Source organism: Cucurbita pepo, chromosome LG01 (genome assembly GCF_002806865.2).
Source record: "Cucurbita pepo subsp. pepo cultivar mu-cu-16 chromosome LG01, ASM280686v2, whole genome shotgun sequence".
NCBI lineage: Eukaryota > Viridiplantae > Streptophyta > Magnoliopsida > Cucurbitales > Cucurbitaceae > Cucurbita > Cucurbita pepo.
Window position 1 is genome coordinate 17,156,730 of NC_036638.1, and position 17,925 is coordinate 17,174,654.

Below are 17,925 nucleotides of genomic sequence, written 5' to 3' on the forward strand. Positions count from 1 at the left end.
CTATGAACCTAAGTTACCCGAATTTAGGCTACATGAATGTAAGTTTCTACAACTTGTTCTTCAGTATAGCCAAAACCCGTTTAAGTCTAGGCTATATAAACTCGTTAGAATTGTGGGGCAAAAGTGCCTTTAGTTTTTTGTTCTTTTTGTCCTTAAAAAAATAGATTTGTTGATCAATCTTTCCTCATCGTGTAACCACTGTAGGTTGATTTAGTAGTCGAAGAGAGTCATGTAAGTAATAAAGGATTCAAAGCGAATGAGTTTAAGTCTTGGTCGTTACCTATTTGGAATTTATATGTTATGATTTATCTTGGTGAACAAATATAGTAGGACTAGATAGTTATCCAGTGAGAATAATCGAGAATTTGTTAATTAGATAGGTTACATTAGTTAGGTTCTTAGTCATTTCAAAAGTGAAGAAGAAAGTAGCATAGAGGATCAAACAAAAGCAGCCAACTCTATCTTGGTGCTTTACAACTACTGCTATTTAATGCCCATAACACATGCACGTTTGGGAAGCTTGTCGATTAGTATTATTATTATTATTATCACTTTTGAAAGTTTTATGACATTTTAAAATCTCTGTTGGGACCAAAAGGCATTAATAATTGAAATGCACAAAATGGCTGCTAGCTTTGCTTGATTGGTCAATCTTCACACATGTGCCTTCCTACTTTCTGTTGCCTTTCTCCAAATAATAAACCTCCTTTTGCCTCTCATCCTCTACTGTTTTGGGGGTTTTCTACAAATAAAATATTATTCTCACTTTAATTCATCAAATATTACGTCTTTTTTTCTTCCTTTTCTAGAGAATAGTATATTACCTCGACTCCCCAACTAACTGTAACGTTATTCGTCAGGGATCAAATATAGTTCAAGATTTTGTCGATATTTTTTGTACTAAATTAGTATATGTATCTTATTAGTATAATCCTGAAGTTTCAAGTTTCTAACAAATAGGCTCTTAAACTTTAAACAATATCTAGTAGATCTTAGAACGTTTAATTTCGTGTTTTGAAAAATATATAATAAGTCCCTTTACTTTTGATTTTATCTTTCATAAGCAATCGAGTTTTCAATTTTTTGTGTCTGATAAGTTATTGACCTTTCTACGTTTGATAAAGTTTACAAACCAATTAGACACAAAACCAAAACAAAATTTAATTTTATCTCTAGTATTTTGTTAATTTAATAAAAATTTCATATAGTTTAGAAATTTATTATATATTTTTTAAATTTTAGAAATCTATTAGAAACTATTAACATTTTTATTTATTTATTTGAAGTAAATATAAAATGAGATCCATATTTAATAGGAAAAAATTAGAATAAAATGAGGTTCACATGTGTGCACCAACTAATTGACCATGATATGGTATCTGATTTTGGTTTTAAAAAAACAATAATTCAAACTATGCATTCAAGAATTAATAATTTTGTTGTTGATATCCTTAAAAAGTAATAATATAAAAAATATATATATTTTTAAAAATTAAAATAATTTCTCCATATTGAATTGTTTGTAGTTTAAGAAATATTTTAAAAAATCAAATGTAGTTTGAAGAATCTTAAAAAAATAAAAATAAAAATAATAAAAATAATAAAAAAAAAATCGGATAAATAATTTTTTATAAAAAAAATTAAAAAAAGGCACATGATGAGTTTGGGATACCAAATGCGACTTTAGCGTGCTTCCCACGTGCCCACATGCTTCCTTTTCTCAAGTTCATTCATCAGGTGGTTCTTTTTCACTAGCACGTGACTTACATATGCTCTACCTTCTGACGTGGCAAGTCCCTCTACCGTCCATCCATGGTCGATCTAAACCATCCACGTGTTTCGATCTAAACCATTCACAATTTGATAGTTTGATCGGTGATTTGAAATGAGATACGTAATTTATAAGAGTTATATTTTATTTTAACCCTTTCTCGTTCTTGTTATTAAATCTTCATAGTACTTATAAAAACAATCTAAATGAAAATACGATATTTTTAAATATCCAGTTAAATCTACGTGAATGTAATACTTCTTTTACGAGAACAATTAAAACATAAGAACGTAAATACACGTCTCGAAAGATTTCAACAAATTTCTAACTCGATATAAAACACATGAAACTATAACAGCCCAAACTCATCGTAATAGATACTGTCTTTTTGGGTTTTCCCTAAAAATTTTAAAACGCGTTTGCTCGGGAGAGATTTCCACACGCTTATAAAAAAATGTTTCGGTCTTCTCTCCAATCGACGTAGAATCTCACAATTAATCTATTTTAGAACGAAGAACGGAGTGAAAGGCACATGATTTTACCAAAAGCAATTGGTATAGCGTGAGAAGTTGGCATGAACTAAAATAACTCAAAGAGAGAGAGAAATAAAGGACCACTCATTATTAAAGATTCTTCATTCACTTTACTCCAACTTAACCAAATTTCCACACACCACCAATCCAAATCCATCTTTACCTCATAATCTTTGACCCTCGGTCTCTTCGGTCGCTATCATTTCAATGAGTAAACGAAACAAGACGAAACCTTTCATCGTCATGTTAATCTTTCAATACGTTAGAAAATTGATAATAATTTTTTATCTTGACGACTAATACCCAAGTAAATTAATGAGACAAGGTAACATACCCATCAGTCTTTTAGTTGTCGAGGATATCAAAATTCAATATCCTCGAATTTAGACTTTTCTAGTATCGAGAAAGTTAGTACAACCCTGTTCCACAATCTGGTTACGTTGAGTCTCAAGATGCCGAGATATTGACTTTTACCCATAGTAGACTATTAAGGATAGCGTAGGAACACATACCCTATATCGTAGTTTAGAGTTAAGGGTATGAGCTAATAGGTTTCACCGTGATATATTTAGATTAGTTGATGTTTAGGATTAACCACGATAAACGGTAATAAAATGTGACGATGTGGACATTTTGATCCCTATTGCCCTGAAACTTGATATTAATTTCAGAGCCAAACATTAACGTGTGGAGTATTTATTAACATCCCAAAAGAGCAACAAACCGGCAAGAGCCAAGACTCGATCAACGTTGTTCATATTTGACGAACTTCCATGGATTTTTAGTTCAATTTGATGACACTGCCAAGATTTTGGTTCCCATTTGGCCTTCTTTGTTAACTTCCCAATAAACCCCTCTCTCTCTCTCTCCTCCTCCTCCTCCTCCTCTCTCTCTCTCTCCTCCTCTGTACAAAGCAGCTGAAACAGAGGAGGAGCTCTTGGAAGCCATTGCTGGTTTGCATAAAGCTCCAAGCTCTGTCTTCTTCTCTTTTAGTCCGTTCTTGAAGAAAGGGAAGAAATTTGAGATGGGTGACAGATACAATCGGTTTAATCCATCAAATATTCGCCAGAAAAACATGTTCTTGCCGATGCTCTGTTCTAAGCCGGCGACCAAAGACTGCCGGCCGCCGAGATGCGACCGGGACCGTTCGGAGTCATTTTCCGGCGACCCTTTGTCGCCGAGAATCGGATGTATGGGTCAAGTGAAGCGGAATAACAGAGTTGCTGGTCTTCCGATTTCCCATAGGATTTTGATTACGACCAAAAATGAGAACAGTCCCACCGTTGGTTACTTAAAGTTGAAGAAATTTTTCTCCAGCAAAAATCTCTTGGCTTCCCCCTCCCCCTCTGGCACCGGCACCACCAGGTCCACCGCCGTCACCGCCGCCGCTGCATCGGTATCTACAGCGGGTGTCAACGGTTGTAGGAGCAGAAGAAGACCCACCCCAGATTTTGCAAGTAAGAAGAAGGGTGTTTGTGAAAATGGGAATTGTGAATCATTAAGTGTTGTGGATTTGGATCCGCCGTTGCCGGTGGTCCGGCGAGTGCAGAAGGGCGGAGAAGAAAGAGGGGAAATGGAGAATCTTTGGAAGAGGAGGTCAGGTGGAATTGTATTACAGAGCTTGCAGATTCAGCAAACTCATGTTCGGAAGCATCGGCTTCAGATTACGACTGTTTGATGAAATGGTTAATCTTAGATTCATTGGAGAGGTCTGTAAATATTCTGTTTTTGTTTCTAGTTTTTGGTTGTGTTTCAATCATAAGTGATGAAGACGATGTGATTGTTACTCAAATCCTCATAATTCAAGTTTCAAATTTGAGTGAAGTATTCATTCTAAATCACTTGTTTAGTTGTTTATATTATCCCCTGCTGCAAGTTCTAGCACCTGAAACAACATATTTGCAACAGATCTGAAGAAAATGAAGACACTTTCTTAATGAAACCGTGGACAAAATTTCACGATGGTACATCTTCAACCGTGACGTCCTATGTCTTGGGACACATCGGTTATCTTGGTTTGCTTAGACACCTGTTGAAAACTTATCCCTCTATCGATCATTTTAACGGGACATCCCAAACATCCAAGTTAATTTGGATGTTCGACCACACACATTGTTCGCGCATGCATGTTCAATCGTTGTGACACAACAATATCGCCTCTCATTGTCATTTCGGTCCACAAGAGCATGACCCATGCATTGTGATCTCATCCCATGTCTCGAGACACATCAACCATCTTGGCTTGCTTGAACACATTCGTTGGAAACTGACCCTTATGTCGATCAACTTAACGAGACATCCCGAACATTCAAGTCAATTTGGCAAAACATTCAAAATTTTACAATTCGCAAAACATTCAAGTCTATTGGATAGCTGCAGTCTCCTTAGTCTAAGTACATCGCTAACATATATTGTCTTTTTTGGACTTTCCCCTCAAGGTTTTACGATGTGTCTGCTAGAAAGAGGGTTCTACACCCTAATAAGCAATGTCTCGTTCCCCTTTCCAACTGATGTAGGATCTCACAATCTACCCCTCTTGAGAGCCCAACGTTTTCGCCATATATTGTATTTCTTCTGGGCTTTCCCTCAAAGTTTTAAAACGCATCTGTTAGGGAGAAGTTTCCACAGCCTTATAAGTAATGTTTCATTCTCCTCTCCAACCGATATGAAATCTCCAACAGATGAGAAATCTCCTACCTCTTTTCTACAATTAAATAAATATGTTGTAGCCGGTCAAGTCAAGAATGATCTCTTAATAACCAAACCAAACATCACCTGAATCAAACGTTAAGGGATACACACAAGTAAAACAAACCAAAATGTCGAAGAAATAGCAACTGGTGATGTACAAGAGCTAGGTTTCTACCATTTCTAGTTTCAAGGTGTACAGTATTTGATTGTCCAGGCATACATTCAGCAGATAGAAATGGAAAAGCTAATACTTTATACTAACACTTCTACACAATTATTGTACATCCAGAGTTGGAATAGATACCATCAGACTTGATAATGAGTTTGGAAAGCTTCAACCTTGTTCTCTGTATGGAGTCCAGATCAATTTGCTAACATCGACCTCTAGGCCCCCACGACCAGCAGCTTTAAGATGACGATCCAGCACCTTGGGGTCGGCACATATAACATGCTGCCCTTTCCTGTATTGAATCAACTCCAGGCTCTGAAGTGTGTTCAAAATATCTTCGGCTTTGATGGCTGTCATGTCGCTTAGCTCCTGCCATAAAGGGATGACCAATGTGCCAAGCATTATCAGATACAAAATCTTATGGCTCTAGGAGTTGTTCCAAGAGCAATTAACATATTTTTAGGAACAAAGTAACTAAAGTCAAATGTTTTAAAATTTGTCGAATACTTAGTCGAGTCAATACTGGACAGCAAACACTGAATTTCAATAAGAGGCAAAAATGCACACCTTGATAGAGATATTCCCCTTGTGTTTTTTCAAGATGTCTAAAAGTACCCTGGTCCAGTATCCTCTGTAGCTCACCAACCCAAGGTCAGAAAGAGGTCTTTCAGGAGTGCCAACTTTACCTTCCTTCTTGGAGAGTTCATAAGCTGATCTCTCAGGTTCATAGAAGATTAAAACACTCCGTTAAAACATGGTGACGGTGACCCAAAAAAAGAGGCGGATGCCCGAAAATAACAAACCGAACTTGAGAAAACCACGCAGGCAAGAAACTACTAGTGATATACTTTTCAATGCTAGAGAACAAAGCTAATCAAGGTCGCTAGTTGCAGACACAATAAGCCAAAAAAATAGAGCCAGTTTAAGGCATGTGGTGAACTTACAAAAAGCCATTAAGAACTTCCCATAGCCCTTCCTTTGATAAGGAGGAAGGGTGAGAATGCATGCCAAATTATAGGATTCCTCTGAATGCTTTTCCTGCACGCCGACACATAATATAGTCATAATAATGTTATCAGCTTATAAGTTCTAAAGCAATTTATCGTGAATTCATCTTACATTTCATTATCCACATGATATGAGTTTCGTTATTTCTATACCAATCACTACTAGCACTAACATCCCACTAACCCACCAAAGATAAAAGAAACAACGGAAGTATGGATCAGAGAGTATATCATGTATAAAAAACCCTTGTATATTGATTAGTACTTTTTTTTTCTTTTTTTTTTTTTTCTGAAGAATTGAACAGTAGATAAATTAAATTTCAAGTTATATCTTGTATCCATTTTTCCCTTTAGAAAAAGGTATGATCGGGGTACCCTCCTAAATAATGTTCAACCCTGCAAACTCCACTAATTTGAAAAAAGGACAGGACAACCTCTCTCTTTGATGCTTATACCTTGAAGGAGAAGGACAGTAAAACTTGCTTTTGGACAGATATAAAATGGTCTTCAATGAACTGATAAGCTCAAAATTCCCCGTTAGCCAAACAGATCCTGATTGCTGAGGAGTGGACCTAGATTTTGAAACTAGAGAGTGGATTTCTGTACTTGGCAACAATTTCCCGGGGACAGTGAGTTTACATTTTTCAGCTCTCTAATTTGCAACAGTGCTTTTCCCATAATATCCAGGACTACTTGATTCAAGCTATCTCAGGGCAGCTTTCAGCACAAAACTAAAATCTACGAAATTACTCAAGGACAGCTATTTTGTATGGTCTATACTGTTTGAGCAAATATTTTGGCGCATCGTACAATTTTTCTCGCTCATAAATGGATCTCCTTACCCAAACCTTGTCATTATTATACCCCCTTTAAATTCAAACCTATTTGAGAGTTTCATGTCTTGACACGTCCTTTATAGGTAAGATGAGGTTTTCTCCTCTCTCCTCATCACCCTAAAGAAAATAAAATTACAGTAGTAACAAAGAAAACACCACTCTATTTCGTCATTCTTCAGAATCATACCACTTTAATTTGAATAGCAGTTATGACGAACCAAAAATTACCTTTGAAAAATATCCAACCATGTGACACCCTCGATCATCACACTCACACAGGATATAAAATAGAAAAAGGTCCACATCATAATATAGAGTCTTGTGGTCAAGAAATAACTTCGCTAAATAACAGAGGTTCTGCCCATAGACCTTGTTCTTTTTTCCGTCAACCTGTTTCAGCAAAAAATTAGCAGAAAAAGTCATATGAGGAATTATCAATCTGCAATAATAAGAACATTATCCTATAGCTTCAAGTGCCTTATTTTTTATTGTTTATGACAGGTTAAAACAGTTTTGCTAAATGCGAGTACAGGAGATGTCAAGGGTTGCATGAACTGTTTAAAAAATAGTCGATATTCCAACACTGAGGCATTGACAAGCAAACAGAAAATAAACCAGAAAATCATAATGGCATTACTTCTACAATCCAAAAGAAAAAAAAATAAAAAGTACTTTAATGATAAACTAGTTAAAGAAACCAAAAGATTGCAAACCTAGTCAAGACCAAAAAAACAAGAATGGCACTACTTTTAGTCCAAAAGTGAAAAGAAAAAGGTATTTAGATGATGAACGAGATAATAAAACAATGAGATTCACAGCTGCAAACAAGCCAAAAGATTGAAAACCTAATTAAGACCATACCTCAAACATTGACAAAGTACCACTTCGATATATTTCATCACCAGGTGGATGCTTGAGATCACACTTCCTCTACATGGACAAAGCACGAGTTTAAGATGGTTTGTTAGTATTATGCACATACAAAAAGGCTAATGATAATGAATCATGCAAAACCAACCATCAATTCTATTTGGTGTTCCTGAAGGGATCATAAGAAAATACATCATATTTCCTATCAGAAGATCATATTATAATTGTTAGATGTTCTCAAAGGGACAAACTTATCGTATTTGTCTATACTATAAATATAGAAAACACGGTGCTTTTGACAATGAAATAAAAATGTCAATTTGTGTTACAAGTTTACAATTATATAAAATGATAGCTGAGTCTACACACACACATACATGTATGGGTGGCTTAACATGAAAGAAAGGTGCGTAATCAAGCTGCTGCACATCAACAATCAATCTCTCATAATTAATGCTCACTCTCTAACTGGGGACAGGTAAAAAATCATTTGCCAAGATGTTTCAAGCACAGACAACATTTACTATGTTAAAACACGAAGCAGCAGCCAACAGTAGTAAATGTTCAATAACTCTTATAACTCAACTATTTCAATAAGGCATATCTGAGCATATAATTTCGTCCAGCCAGTTAGACATTAAGAAAAATGGTCTGACACATGAAAATAATGCACCTTGCACACTATTTCACAAAAATTAAAAAGAAAAATCGTATGCCCAAGACAATATCAGCAATCAGCAACCGAAGGGTTTCATTGTCGACAACAAAAGTTCAAAATTCCATTTACAGACATCCCGACTTAATCATTCATAACTACCACAAGAAAGAATTTGGAGAACCTCTCACCATATGTCTCTGGAGCTGTTCTTTGCGCTTCATGAAATTGAGACAAAACTCACAAAAATAGAGCTTCGTAGTGTCATTGTATTCTGGTGGAAAGGGGGAGAAATACCATGTCTCAATCTCATATCTTCCAAGTTCAATTGTTGCAATATTCTTAACTTTTGTAAATTCTTCATGCTCCCTCAAGCTAGCAGCATCAAGTTCCTCATGGCCCTATGCGATTGAAAAAAGATAAGAAAACATTTCATAATGAAGGCAGGGAAAGTTTGTTAGACACTCCAATTCAATATCAAAACATATAAATATTAACATATTTTTTACTACACTATCTAACATAATTGCCTTACGATTGACAACAGAGTTTCCTGCTTGCCCAAACATCCACAGCTGGTGGATGTGACAAGGAATTCTTTTACCTATAACTAGCAAATACCTATGTAGTATGTTTTTTAACGAAGGACTCGCCACATCCTAAAAAATGCATACCTCAACATGTGTTTCATCAATCTTCCGCTTCTGGTGTCGGGTCATCTTCAATCCTGTTACCTGCAAGTGCAAGAATGAGATTCTCATGTTAAATACTTACAAGTAAAACATGGATTCCAAAAGGACCAAGTCATGCCCAAGGATAACCTTTGAGTTCTCCATACAAGAAACAGTGACAAGCCTTCAGAAGCGGATAGGTTAAATTTTACAAAATGAAAGGGACAGAGAAAATTAAACTTTACCTTGTCCTCCACTTTCTCATCAACAACAGTCTCAACTGATTCAAGATCAAGTTGGTCAAGCTTCACCCACTCATCAAGTCTCCTATTGACTATCATAAAATCCAGGTAAGGAGAAAGAAAGAGAACTCCAAACTCCACATAGAAGAAACTAATCAATTTAGCAACGAACGCTACGGTTAAAGAAAAATGGGTGTACCCATTTATTCTATCAATTAACCGGTCCATGAAAGAAATGTAAAATCCCATTGCTGCAAGAGCTACTTGTATCATTCAATCCAAAGGTCGAACTCCCTAAATTGACCAAAAGAAATAAACCCTAAGTCACCAAGCAAACCCTAAACAACACATCAAAAAATTTCTGGAACCCCAAAAGAAAAAAATTAATCATTCATTTCTAATTCCAGCTTGATTCTTCCACCACGCAAGCAAAACCAAAAACCCACATACTAAAGCAAACTTCAGAGAAGTATCTTACACTCGGTGTAATGGACATAGTATTCGTAATCACTAAAACCAGTAGCCTGTAACTTCCGACGTTCGATGACCTTAACGGGATGGTACTTCCCGTCTCTCCAGCGGCACATGACGCGGGTCCCAACCTCGAGAGGAAGCATGGAGGACATACGCTTCTTCGTCGGCTCCAATTCTTTAGGCTTCTCAGGCGTAGCTCCGTCTGGTTCGTTAGATGTCTGGTTTATAGGGTCGGCGGAAACTTTCTTTTGATGTCCATCGGCAGAGGCGGCGGCGGCGGATCCATCTTCGGCATTGTCTGATTGGACGTCTATCGAGCCCATCGCGAGCTTGGGGCTTCGTATGCCGACGCAGAGTACGGAAACGCTCACAGACAGCAGCGGCGTTCTTTTTCTTTCGTTTTTTTAAAATATAAACTTAAATAAATCTGAAACAATTAAATAAATTAAACCGTTGTAAATAAATTATCATAATTTTTATTAACTTCTATTTTATAATTTTCAGAAATATATTTATATATTTTTTTATTACATAAAATTGGTCATTATTATTCTATTTATTTTGATAAAAAAATCATTTGAAATTAATTTACAGCTTTATTAAAAATAAATAAACTAAAATTACATAATAAAATAGGAGGGCATTGTGGGTATTTTCATTTTAAAGGAAAAAGAAATTTGGCAATTAACGTTATATTTACTAATTCCTCGTCTTAATTAAGACCTAATTAAAAACAATTATAATATTTTGAAAAAATAATAAAAGAAACGCGTAAACCACACGTCTTTGACCAGTCAAACTAAGCGCGTATAACTCACGCTCCTTTGCCCTATTTATAGGTTGTTCTCTCCTGTCTGGGATTTCAGCTTGTTATTCCGAAATTTCGAGAAGGAAAACGAGAGAAACGGTCTGAATTTCGTTTTCATCAACGGCAAAATCTGCTACTTGATTGTGAGGGTGTTTGGAAGTCGAGAAAATCTACTTCAAATTCCACCGGTGAATGGAAAATTCGACAGCAATTTCATACCATGATCGAACAGAGAGCAGTTTTGGCAGAAAAGAATTCTTCTAATGGGAGAGAAACGCGAAGCTCTGATGAATACTTAGGTTAGTATTCATCCTAAAGGTGCGGAGTTTCTTCGGATGCTGATGAGATTTTCTTAACACTCCTCTTTCTGAATCCTTCATCCTATATTCGAAATTTCGATTTATTATTATTTTGTTGCTGTTTCAAAAATAGTTTATATTTTACCATTCATTAGGAAAACCCTAGCATACTTGCTTGTTTGTAAATCCGAAATTAAATTGATTAATAGTGAAACTGCATGTCGATTCCTTAGAAACCCTAACCTGGTAAATGTTCCACGTCTTCAGAAGAAACTTTCTAAATTTTGATTTTATTTTTATTGTTGAAAGCAGGTTCTGAACGGAGGATTTGTTCGTTTTTAATTCTGTTCGTCAACGTAGACTTGGATATAAGCAATCGTAAGGGTGGTGGTAAATATCTGTAATATCTTTAGTGTTGATCCTGACCTTATGTTCATGGACTTAAATTGTCAGATTGTTTTCGGATTAGTGCTAATTGACTAACCACCAATTTGTTGTCGGATTAGTGCTGTTGTCGGGTTTCTTTGTTTCTTTTCTTTTTGTATTGCAATTGTGCAGTTCTTAACCATATGCATTAGGCCTCCTAAATTTCCCATGAGCTGAAAATTTTGAGAGGTTGGAAAATAGTGGCTATAAAAGAACAAAATCTTTCTTGAACTCTTCTTTTGCCTCTCACATTATTTGCGCTCATGATTAACATTTATTTTCTGGGTTGAAAATTAGTTTCCTAGCTTCTTGAAGATTTTGCATCGATCGGCGAAGTTTTTCAACTTTTAAGGTATGTTATGTTATATAGTTCTTCCTTATATGTTGTATGATTCTAAAATGGCCTATGCTTGCATGACCTAGTACCAACCTACAATCTTAAAATAAACCTTAATATATTGTCTTAAATTGAAGCTACAATCTAACTCTCTAGAAAGCATACATTAGATCCTTTGAGAAATTTTTACAGACACCTAACTGTAATTTTTTGCAAGATAAGTGTTGTAGTTTTTCTATTTAGTTGTAGCAACAATATGAAAAAACTGGTTAGCTTTTTCTTTGTTTTCTTCCCCATGTTTGGAACCTTAATGTTGACACTTCTGTGATAAGTGCTTGTTTCTATTGCAGCCCTTCCATTGATTTTACTTGCTATTATGCATAGGAGTTGGATTTCAAATCACATTCACTATATATATTTCTGTTTCAAAACTTTTTTGGCTTGGAGTGGCCAACTTTTCTCTTGTTCTTTCTTTAGCATTGCCCCAAACAGGCGAAATATCTTTAATATTTTAAAATACATTTTAACGGCTTGGTCTGCAGTGTTTCNGATAAGTGCTTGTTTCTATTGCAGCCCTTCCATTGATTTTACTTGCTATTATGCATAGGAGTTGGATTTCAAATCACATTCACTATATATATTTCTGTTTCAAAACTTTTTTGGCTTGGAGTGGCCAACTTTTCTCTTGTTCTTTCTTTAGCATTGCCCCAAACAGGCGAAATATCTTTAATATTTTAAAATACATTTTAACGGCTTGGTCTGCAGTGTTTCTCATTTTGGTAACTAGTTTTGATTCTGACTCTATTTACGTAGGTTTAGTGGTTGGGATTATTGTTCCTAAAAAGTATGAGAAATAAGAATGGGTAAATTTGAGACTCTAGTGCTATTTGAATCACCACCAATTTTTTTTTTTTTTTTTTTTTAATCTNTTCAAATCACATTCACTATATATATTTCTGTTTCAAAACTTTTTTGGCTTGGAGTGGCCAACTTTTCTCTTGTTCTTTCTTTAGCATTGCCCCAAACAGGCGAAATATCTTTAATATTTTAAAATACATTTTAACGGCTTGGTCTGCAGTGTTTCTCATTTTGGTAACTAGTTTTGATTCTGACTCTATTTACGTAGGTTTAGTGGTTGGGATTATTGTTCCTAAAAAGTATGAGAAATAAGAATGGGTAAATTTGAGACTCTAGTGCTATTTGAATCACCCCCAATTTTTTTTTTTTTTTTTTTCAAATCTCTTGTTTAAGATTTCTAACATGCTTTTATTATTTACCAAACACTTAAGTGTGATATCAAATAGTATGAGCATTCTAGAGTTTGAAGATTAGCGGGAAATGATCTTCAACTTCCTAGTATGTTAATATCATTTGGTAAGATATGATTTTGCCTTAGGTTAAAGATTTCTACTATTCTACTTGAGTTTTCAAAATCGATGAGTGTTCTGGGTTTTGAATGTTCCCTTGTTTAAGATTTTTAACCAAACACTTAAGTGTAATATCAAATAGTATCAAATAGTATGAGCATTCTGGAGTTTGAAGATTAGCGGGAGATGATCTCAACTTCCTAGTATGTTCATATCATTTGGTAATATATGATTTTGCCTTGCGTTACAGATTTCTGTTCTAGATTTTNTTTTTTTTTTTTGTCCACTCTCTTGTTTAAGATTTTTAACCAAACACTTAAGTGTGATATCAAATAGTATGAGCGTTCTAGAGTTTGAAGATTAGCGGGAGATGATCTTCAACTTCCTATTATGTTCATATCATTTGGTAATATATGANTTTTTTTTTGTCTGTCTGTCTGTCAAATCTTATGTTTTAAGATTTCTAAAATACTTCGTTCTTTTTTTTTTTGTCAAATCTCTTGTTTAAGATTTCTAAAACTACTTTGTTCTTTTTTATGTCAAATCTCTTGTTTAAGATTTTTAACCAAACACTTAGTGTTATATCAAATAGTATGAGCGTTCTAGAGTTTGAAGATTAGTGGAAGATGATCTTCAACTTCCTAGTATGTTCATATCACTTGGTAAAATATGATTTTACGTGAAAGATTATTTGAGTTTTCAAAATTGATGAGTGTCCTAGGTTTTGAATGTTCTCTTTGGTCAAATTTCTTGTTTAATATTTCTAATATACTTTTTTTGTCGTCAAATCTCTTGTTTAAGATTTTTAACCAAACATTTAAGCGTGATATCAAATAGTATAAGCGTTCTAGAATTTGAAGATTAGCGGGAGATGATCTTCAACTTCTTAGTATGTTCATATCATTTGGTAAGATATGATTTTGCCTTACAAGATTTCTACTATTCTATTTCGATTTTTCAAAATCGATGAGTGCTCTAGGTTTTGAATGAATGTTCTCTTAACTTCTTTTTTTTTTTTTTAATCAAAATCTCTTGTTTATGATTTCTAATGTACTTTTTCATCCAATATCTTGTTTAAGTTTTTTAACCTAACACTCCGAGTGTGATATCAAATAATATGAGCGTTCTAGAGTTTGAAGATTAGCGGGAGATGATCTTCAACTTTCTAGTATGTTCATATCATTTGGTAAAATATGATTTTACGTGAAAGATTAGTTGGGTTTTCAAAATTGATGAGTGCTCTAGGTTTCGAATGTTCTTTTAACATTTTTTTTTTTTTTGGGTCAAATTTCTTGTTTAAGATTTCTAGTATACTTTTTCGTCGTCAAATCTCTTGTTTAAGATTTTTAACCAAACATTTAAGCGTGATATCAAATAGTATGAGCGTTCTAGAGTTTGAAGATTAGCGGGAGATGATCCTCAACTTCTTAGTATGTTCATATCATTTGGTAAGACATGTGTTAAAGATTTCTATTATTCTATTTGGATTTTCAAAATTGATGAGTGCTCTAGGTTTTGAAGGTTCTCTTAACAATTTATTTATTTATTTATTTATTTTTTTTTTTTTTTTGTCAATTCTCTCTTGTTTAAGATTTTTAATATACTTTACCATCAAATCTTTTGTTTAAGATTTTTAACCAAACACATAAGTGTTATCTCAAATAGATGTTTAAGATTTGTTTATATCATTTGGTAGTAGGATATAAATTTATCTTATATTAAAGATTTCTACCATACTATTTAAGTTCGCAAAATTGACTCTAAGTTTTGAATGTTCTCTTATACGTTTTTGTCAAATCTCTAGGTTCAATTTTTTATTCGTTTAAGATTTCTTATCTACTTAAACACAAGTGTGATATGAAATAGTATGAGCGTTCTAGAGTTTTAAGATTAGTGGGTGATGATCTTCAACTTCCTAGTATGTTCGTATTATTTGCTAAGATATTATTTTGCCTCGTGTCAATGATTTCTACTATTCTATTTGGATTCTCAAAATTGATAATTACTCTAGGTTTTAAAGATTAACCGGGTATGATCTTTCAAATCTTCCATGAAGTTTGTACATTTTAGTTAAATCTCTTTGTGCAATTTTTTTTGTTCGTTAAAAATTTCTATTCTACTTCTTAGAAAGTTCGTTTAAGATTTGTGCCAAAATCTCTTGTTTAATATTTTACATATACTTTTTCGTTAAATCTCTTGTTTAGGACTTCTAACCAATTACTAAATTGTGATCTCAAATAGTAGAGTTTGAAGATTAGCAAGGGGTGATTTTCAACTTTCTAGAGCTGGAAGATTAGCGGGAGACGATCTTACTTAATTTTTTTTTTTGGTCAAATCTCTCGTCTATCATACTATTTGGGTTTCTAACCTTTCTTTAGGTTTGTCTTAAAAATAAAAAGTGTTTTAGAGTTTTGAAGTTGAGCGAGAAGCGATCTAAAAAATATCTAGAGATTTCAAAAAATTGGATAATTAGAGATTTTAAGAAGGTAATTTGAATATTAGCTAGAGATGATCTTCAAATCTATATTGAAGCAATTTCAATAAAGGCCACGTACACAAGTTGGAGAAGATGAACATACAGTTAATGGTTAGTTTTTCAACCTTTTCTGTAACGAATTTAAAATTAGCCATTTTCATCGGTTTTATTGTTTGACTTTATTTTGGGCATATTGAGAAATTTTGGAGAAGTTTGGAATATCCTCGAAGACCCGAAACAAGCTCCAAAAGTCTACAATCAAGTAACCATATGGAGCAAGTTTCTACGAAATTACTTGTAGGAGTCGATTAGGTTTGAAGGCAATGATTGAGTATTATGTTTATGAGCCTAGTTTGACTTAGTTTCATGAGAATTGTGCTTAGATGATGTGAATAGTTTACCACTTAATTATATTTACCGTCATATAGCTTCTGCATGCATGATCTTGTGAACTCGGGTAGATAATTGGACTTACATGAGGTTGGATTATTATCACTTAATAAGCATGATGAGCATGTTGTATGTCTTTATTCATTGTTATGCATTGATTTAAGGTTTGGATAGCCCGTTATTGCCCAGTCATGAGTTGAACTAATTGCCATGTACATAGAGTGCTAATTATGGTTTCCATAGACTATGAGTTACTGTTTCACGTATTTTGGTGCTAGCACCTAGTCATGAGTTCCATAGTCTTCTTGGGTTGACTAGGTACCTTGTAGGGACGGATGCGAGTTGCAGTTCATATCGGTAGTTTTATGTTCTAGCTTGGAAGGAAATTTTAGTCATATCGGTAGTTTTGCTAGGTACCTCACTCACTCGATTACTTGGTCGAGGAGGAAATGTGGCTACGAGCCAAACTGCATAAGACCCAACTGACACTCTCTAACTAAAGGAGAGGGTCTACAGGACCTAACAACAACCTAATGTTCTAATACCAAACAACAGTTCTGGTCTATACATCAATTTGGTCTGCACTGTGTGTTAACTTTTTTCATCGAAAAGCAACAGTATTTGGAAACACTAAACAATTTGATGAGAAATTTACCGTGGAATATTAGTATACTTGTAATATTAGTGTAATATTAGTGTACTTGTAGGATACCAGGACGGCATATGTTTCATTAGTTGGGTTCAGGTTGTTTCATGGACCCATAATTTAGCAGCATATATTAAAAAGCATATTGATGTTATTCATGTTCTTAATCTGCCAATGTTTTACTTTTTTGTTGAAACATTGAAATTGTTGATCAGAAACATTGTCGAATTTTCTCTATTAAACCACATCAATCAGTTGATCATTTAAGAACTATGATGAATTGGTTTGCTAATAACATTAAAATTGTTATNTTTTTTTTTTTTTTTTTTTTTTTTTTGATAATTTGGGCCCTACACCTCACAAATGTCATTCTTAAGTTATTTTTATANACCTGACAACTCGAATTGACCCAACTCGAATTATAGGGGTTGGGTTGTGGTTTGTGTTCATGTATGTGAGAGTGGTAATTAGCCTTACTTTAGTCGTATGTCTTACTCTCTTTTAAAGATAAAAGAATATATCTATATATTATACTATTTTTAAACACATTATTTAAAATATGAATAAACCAACAACCTATTCATGCACTTTGTATTATACATATATTTGTGTATTATACATATTATTTGAGTAATTCTAAAGCATATTTGTATGCCTTGCTCTCTTTTAAAGATAAAAAGAATTATTTATATTTCATACTATTTTTAAACACATTATTTCATTATTTATAACATGAATAAACTAACAACCAACTACTCATGTACTTTGTATGATATGTTCAATGTAAATAAATTATACATATATTTGAGTAATTCTAAAGCATATTGTTCTTTCTTAAATGATCATTTGAAACTTCTCCACACTTCCAAATTATTTGAAACTGGAAGCAAGAGGATTCTTGNAAAATAATAATGTAACTCACTTTATCACATAAATATTGACTTTAAAACATAAAAATTAATATTTTGAGAGTAATATTTATCTGAANAGTGGACATAAAATTGAATTTGGCAGAAAATTGTGGACACAATTGAATTTGGTGGAAAATTAGTTTCAATAGAATGGATAAGTCCAATTGAATTGGNCATTTAGATTTTGAAATTTTTACTTGCACGTTAAGTAATGTTTCATGACACTGACAAAGGTAATTGGCATTCCCAAGAATACAAGGTCTTGAATAGATATCTAAATGGATTAAAAGTAGAGCGACGATTAATATCATTGAACCATTTAGAATTGAGCGGTGAGTTGGTTTGT

General features: G+C 33.9%; 2 protein-coding genes and 2 long non-coding RNA genes across 5 annotated transcripts; 3 read left to right on the forward strand and 1 right to left on the reverse strand.

The window, feature by feature from the left end:
* The first annotated feature begins 3,328 nt into the window (after positions 1 to 3,328).
* Positions 3,329 to 3,982, forward strand: LOC111802032. The gene has a single exon (XM_023686317.1). The coding sequence runs from the start codon at positions 3,329 to 3,331 to the stop codon at positions 3,980 to 3,982; it is 654 nt and encodes a 217-aa protein (XP_023542085.1).
* A 1,060-nt stretch (positions 3,983 to 5,042) lies between these two features.
* LOC111802506 (histone acetyltransferase of the MYST family 2-like) lies at positions 5,043 to 10,320 on the reverse strand. The gene is made up of 9 exons (XM_023686906.1): positions 9,924 to 10,320; positions 9,449 to 9,537; positions 9,207 to 9,266; positions 8,724 to 8,933; positions 7,869 to 7,937; positions 7,236 to 7,397; positions 6,109 to 6,202; positions 5,732 to 5,874; positions 5,043 to 5,533 (listed from the first exon to the last, which is right to left on the reverse strand). The coding sequence occupies exons 1-9, from the start codon at positions 10,240 to 10,242 to the stop codon at positions 5,330 to 5,332; spliced, it is 1,350 nt and encodes a 449-aa protein (XP_023542674.1). The 5' UTR covers positions 10,243 to 10,320; the 3' UTR covers positions 5,043 to 5,329.
* Positions 10,321 to 10,783: 463 nt separating this feature from the next.
* On the forward strand, positions 10,784 to 11,683 carry LOC111790525. 2 transcript variants are annotated; one of them, XR_002814483.1, is made up of 2 exons: positions 10,784 to 11,026; positions 11,339 to 11,683. It is a non-coding gene; the product is annotated as an uncharacterized LOC111790525 (long non-coding RNA). The 2 variants fall into 2 exon arrangements; XR_002814500.1 differs by having other exon boundaries at positions 10,795 to 11,045.
* A 1,897-nt stretch (positions 11,684 to 13,580) lies between these two features.
* Positions 13,581 to 16,879, forward strand: LOC111790606. The gene is made up of 2 exons (XR_002814507.1): positions 13,581 to 15,211; positions 15,449 to 16,879. It is a non-coding gene; the product is annotated as an uncharacterized LOC111790606 (long non-coding RNA).
* The last annotated feature ends 1,046 nt before the right edge of the window (positions 16,880 to 17,925 follow it).

What these genes read in the sequence shown, in the direction of transcription:
- LOC111802032 (XM_023686317.1), top strand. Translation starts at nt 3,329, where the DNA reads ATGGGTGACAGATACAATCGGTTTAATCCATCAAATATTCGCCAGAAA.
- LOC111802506 (XM_023686906.1), bottom strand. Translation starts at nt 10,242, where the DNA reads ATGGGCTCGATAGACGTCCAATCAGACAATGCCGAAGATGGATCCGCC. An exon ending in CTATGTCCATTACACCGAGT is followed by an intron (nt 9,538 to 9,923) that starts GTAAGATACTTC and finishes ATTTTATGATAG; the next exon opens with TCAATAGGAGACTTGATGAG. An exon ending in AGGGGAATATCTCTATCAAG is followed by an intron (nt 5,534 to 5,731) that starts GTGTGCATTTTT and finishes CCTTTATGGCAG; the next exon opens with GAGCTAAGCGACATGACAGC.